The sequence below is a fragment of the Cynoglossus semilaevis genome, chromosome 12, assembly GCF_000523025.1.
Source record: "Cynoglossus semilaevis isolate Cse_v1.0 chromosome 12, Cse_v1.0, whole genome shotgun sequence".
Taxonomy (NCBI): domain Eukaryota; kingdom Metazoa; phylum Chordata; class Actinopteri; order Pleuronectiformes; family Cynoglossidae; genus Cynoglossus; species Cynoglossus semilaevis.
The window spans coordinates 4939450-4944526 of NC_024318.1; the positions used below are offsets into that span (position 1 = coordinate 4939450).

The 5077-nt window shown below is 41.6% G+C and overlaps 2 protein-coding genes across 2 annotated transcripts; both read left to right on the forward strand.

Annotated features, from left to right (window-relative positions):
* Positions 1-42: 42 nt before the first annotated feature.
* Positions 43-915, forward strand: LOC103387096 (solute carrier family 12 member 3-like). Its single transcript, XM_008321604.3, has 4 exons — positions 43-182; positions 262-400; positions 480-547; positions 633-915. Exons 1-4 carry the CDS (start codon positions 100-102, stop codon positions 772-774), a joined length of 432 nt encoding a protein of 143 aa, XP_008319826.1. The 5' UTR covers positions 43-99; the 3' UTR covers positions 775-915.
* A 1103-nt stretch (positions 916-2018) lies between these two features.
* On the forward strand, positions 2019-3818 carry LOC103387095 (zinc finger and SCAN domain-containing protein 31-like). Its single transcript, XM_017037080.2, has 3 exons — positions 2019-2109; positions 2180-2424; positions 2543-3818. Exons 2-3 carry the CDS (start codon positions 2235-2237, stop codon positions 3268-3270), a joined length of 918 nt encoding a protein of 305 aa, XP_016892569.1. The 5' UTR covers positions 2019-2109; positions 2180-2234; the 3' UTR covers positions 3271-3818.
* Positions 3819-5077: the final 1259 nt, after the last annotated feature.

The window sequence follows — 5077 nt, forward strand, 5'->3', positions numbered from 1 at the left end:
ACACACTGATCTGGTCCTCAGCTGTTCGACCATGATCCTGGGATTGGTACCCGTCCAATCACACGCTCGGTCTCACTTTTCATCCTTTCTTTCAGAGTCATGGCGCTGATAAAGAAGTTCCGTCTCGGTTTCAAAGATGTCGAGGTTCTTACTGATATTTACCAGAGCCCTCAGCCGGGAAAGTACGTCTGCTGAAATTTAAAGAACAATGGTTGAGGTCACAGGAGGTCACAGAATGTGTGTGTGTGTGTGTGTCTACAGTGTGCATCAGTTTGAGAACATGCTGAGTCCTTTCAGGTCTGAAACAAAACCCAAACATGATTTGGATTCTGCGTCACAGAGTTCCGAAGAGGAACCATGGACCATCACAGATCAGGATTTAGAGAGGAATTGGGCAAAGGTCCGTTACACACACACACATACACTCACACATACACACTAACAAACCCACACACCTCTGTTTCATTTGTGAATTCCAGAGCCTCCGTCAGATCCGTCTGAACGAGGTTCTGCAGGAGTTCTCCAGAGACGCAGCTCTGATTGTCATGTGAATGTTCCACAGTTTTCTACAGTTTTATTTTATTATTTGTTTAAGGTTCCACTTCTCATCAAAAATCTGTTTTTCCTGACAGAACCATGCCTGTAGCCAGGAGAGGGCGCTGTCCTACAACACTCTTCATGGCCTGGCTGGATTTCCTGTCACGTGACCTGAGAGCTCCAGTCCTGTTGGTCAGAGGAAACCAGGAGAATGTTCTAACCTTTTACTGCCAGTGACTTCCCATCGTCTGATCCATTAAATAAAAAATATTTCAGTCATTTATCGTCTGTCTGGTCGCCTGTCTGAGATCACAACAAATCATCTGGACTTGTTTCAAAGATGCTGTGATGTTTAATAAATCTGCTGTTTTTAATTCATATCAGTCTCACTGAGTTTTCTCTCACCTTTCAAGTGGGGATGTAAGAATCGTAATAGTTTTTTCTTCCGATAATGAAAACCGAAAACACAATGCCTGAGTTTCACCAAATAATGTGTCCCCTAAAAATAGTTTTGGGGATAAACGGTTGTATATGAAAGTGAATGTCACTAGATGGCAGCATTGCAGCTCATCTGCCAGCAACTCATACAGTGGTTTGTTCAGATAACTAAGTGAATATAACTACGCCTGTATTGGTATTGGTTGATATCGGAATCGGAAATGAAGTGATTGGACAATATCGGCATATCGGATATTGGCAAAAAGTTGATATCTTACATCCTTAAAAATACAGTTAGGACTATGGTGACTGGTTTGTTTATTCTGTTGTTCTGTATAGGAATCACTTGGCAGAAAAGACTATTAATATTATTATTATTGGTAACAATAATAAACTGATCAGTATTAAAGTGTGTTTCAAGGAGCTGGAAAATCAATGTGTATTCTGCTCTAGAAGGGCAATGCCGATTTCCTGTCTCTAATCAAGTGTTGATTAACATTTTATTTATGAAATTATTAATTTAAGAAAAACACATCAATTAAGGATTTATTGATCAGTACTGCTAGAATGCCAGTTTGTATTTTTTTATTTTGGATGACGATGTTGTTAGTGTAAACAAACCTTTAGTTTTGCAGCTACACCTGTAAATAAAACATCAAATTGTGATTTTTCTTTGACTTTATAATAAAGCATCAAGGTGAATACTAGAGATTTGTTGTTGTTTCATACATTATCTCGGTTCATTATTATTTTATCAGTAGACCTCACAAATCCTCCTTGAACATCAGTCTAATAAAACATGATAAAAAGATTTAAAACTATAATAAAGCATCAAGGTGAATACTAGTGATTTGTTGTTGTTTAATAAATTATGTCGGTTCATTATTATTTTATCAGTAGATCTTCACAAATCCTCCTGGAACATCAGTCTAAAAAAACATGATAAAAAGATTTTAAAAAGATTTAAAACACCAGTAGACCTCACAAATCCTCCTTGAACGTCAGTCTAATAAAACATGATTTAAAATACATTTATTTCACTTGTAAATAAAAGGTTGATGCAGAAAGAATCATCCACTGCAGCAGAGGGCGCTAAAGAAGCAGCAATCTGAGCGTTTCAAGTCTCCAACAGAGGTAACGGGAAGTTATTATGTCTCGTTCTAACTAAACTCACTCCCTCTAATATTTAAAATCGCTTTGTTAGTATTTGCATAATCATCGGTACCATCGGTGAAGTCATTCCGGACCCGAGTGTCGTCATGTCGGAGACGTTGTCGCTCAGAGAGCTGGTCAACAAACGTCTGGCGGCGGCAGCGGAAGACATCCTCGGACTGGTGGAGAAAACCATCGCCGAATATCAGAGTGAAGTGGTCCGGTCCAGCGCTGAGATCGTCCGTCTGAAACAGGAGGTGGAGCAGCTCACAGCCGGAGCGGCTACGCCCAGAGCAGGTGAGTGACTCGGTGTCTCCGCTGGGAGCTGCAGCTGGACGGGGGACTACCTGTGGCTTCACCGCTGCCTGGGTCACGCATGATTTGATTTTAGACAAATTTCTTTTCTGTTCTTCAGACACTGTCACTGTCGCTGAGAAAACCTGTGCTCAGGAGAAAAACACCCGGAGTCAGAGCAGTGACCTTCAGCAGGTTAAAGAGGAGGAGCAGGTGGATCTCCCCATCAACCCTGACCTGGAGGTCGGTTCATCCAAGGATGTCAAAGACAGACTACAAGAAAACAAGCAAACTCAGACAGACTCTGAGGCCATCTCAGCACCTTTGGACATCAGGACCTTGACTCTTGGTGAAGACGACGAGCGCCGTGTCGTCGCCGTCTCCATCAACAGGGAAGAAAAGAAGACTTGTCGTTTCTGTCGGAAGCGTTTTAAGAACGACTCGGCCCTCGTCAAGCACGTGGACGAGGTTCACCCCGGAAAGAAAGCCTATAAGTGTCAAGAGTGCGGGAAGGAGTGTCACCGCAAAGACCACCTGGCCACGCATCTCCGAGTTCACACGGGGGAGAAACCGCACCAGTGCCCCTTCTGTAAAAAGTTATTTGCCCAGACTTCCAATCTCAACGTTCACATCAGGGTGCACACGGGCGAGAAGCCCTATTTCTGCAGAACCTGTGGTAAAAAGGTGGCTCACAGTACCCACCTCAGACACTGTGGCGCTCCGGAGTCATCCGGGGAGAAACCGTTTCGATGTTTGGTTTGTGGCAAAAAGTTTCTGACCGCGGCAGATCTGAAGGTGCACATGGAGATCCACTGGGCGAGGAATCCAAACGCTGATGCTACAGTCTGACGCCTCAGATCAGGGCTGTCAAATTCGTTTTGGTTCAAACTAATGAACCTATAAATAATAACCTACAGCCTTTCCCCCCCTTTGTTTTCATGCAAAAAAGTACATTACATCCATTTTGATATTTGATGAAATATAAAAGTGTTTGTGTATTTTATTTTCAAATACATCAAATGGAACGGATTGAAACCCCAAGCAGGCAGGTTTTGGACCGCGGGCCGTATGTTTGACAGGCCTGCGTTAGACTGAAAGAGCTTTTTTATATTACAAATATAATATTTGTATATAAATTGTATATATGTATTTATTTTTTTCTAAAGAACAAATCAGACGTGTGTGTGAAATGTAATTCAGTCTGTAAATGTTGTAACTGTTTGATACAATAAAAGTAGTTTTTTGTGAAGGGATTAGCCTGAAAATACTCAAATATAGCCATAAAACTAAACGTTAGCCAAGACGGTTAACAACTACACATAAGAAAAATTCAGGAAAAATTGCCAAATAACCCTATTCTACATTAACCTTAACTAATGCAATGGTATTGATTTAAAAAAAATGTAAATATTTATAACCATAGCAGCGACTGTTAAAAAAAGCATTTTAAATAAGCCTCAACAAAGATAATCATTTTTAAACTGTTGTCACTCTGTTCTGAAAACCGAAAACCGAGAGCAGTTGTGTGCGGCAGGTTGTTCGGTTTCCGCGGTGAAAGATGTCGTGTAGTGAGTCATCCCGACGACGTCACTGCTCTTTGTTCACCTCGTCATGGTGTGTGCTTCATGGATAACGTTGGTTGGAGATGATGGAGGGCGAAACTGCGGCACTGACGAGAAACAAAAGATGACGCAACAAGTCGAACCAGTCTCGGTAAATAAAATACTTAAATATCGTTACATTTACATCAAAACCGACAGTTAGCCGCGTTTAGCTGTCATCGATGCTGACAGGCAGAGCTAACCGGCTTAGTAGCTAGCTGAGGTCAGTGTTGGCTAATCCGCTGCTCGGTAATTAGATGATGGAGGGATTTTTTATTCCCTTATTCCGAAACTAAAGCAACGTCCTTTAATTAACGAACATGTTTTACTTTTTTTTCTGCGTGTCCCTTTAAAATAGTTAAGTAAATTAAAGTCAGTAAGTTAACGGTGGATGTTTGTATGTTTAGCTTTTAGTCCAGTCCAAGCTATAGGTTTAAGGAAGTATCGACAAAGCTACGGATCGTGTTCCCATCAGGATCAGTTTACTGACTTGGTCTCTGGTCTTTCCATTCAGATCGGTCACTCCACAGAGTGACAGGTGGAGAAGGACATCGACGTCATAGTTAGGAGACGTAAAAAAAAACAAACAAAAAAAACAGTTTATAGACCTATTGGTTGATGTACTGTTGGTATTTCTAATAAAAATGTCACTTTCAAAAAAGAAAAAAAAAGTAAGTAATGTTTACAGTAAATATTACTAGAGACGCCATGATTGGACAGTTGTAGAGATGATGGTGGAGTGGTAGGGGTGAAATGGACGTGAGCTGAGGAGAGACAGGTACGATGATAGACAGGAAGGAGGGAAGGTTAGTGGATGGTTGGTGTAAAAGCATGGATTATATTCCCAGAGGAACCACCTGCTTGGTGCCAGAAATAATAATAATTATTGTTATTATTGTCAATCATTTTTTTCTACTTTATCTCTTCACAGACCGTTGAAGTCTCCTGGTTCTGTTAGGAGAACATGGAGCCATACGTGGTGCCGTTTCACTCCTCGTCTCCTCCTCCGCTGGATGATTACGGGGGTGGGGATGCGGGGTCGGACGGGGGGGGGG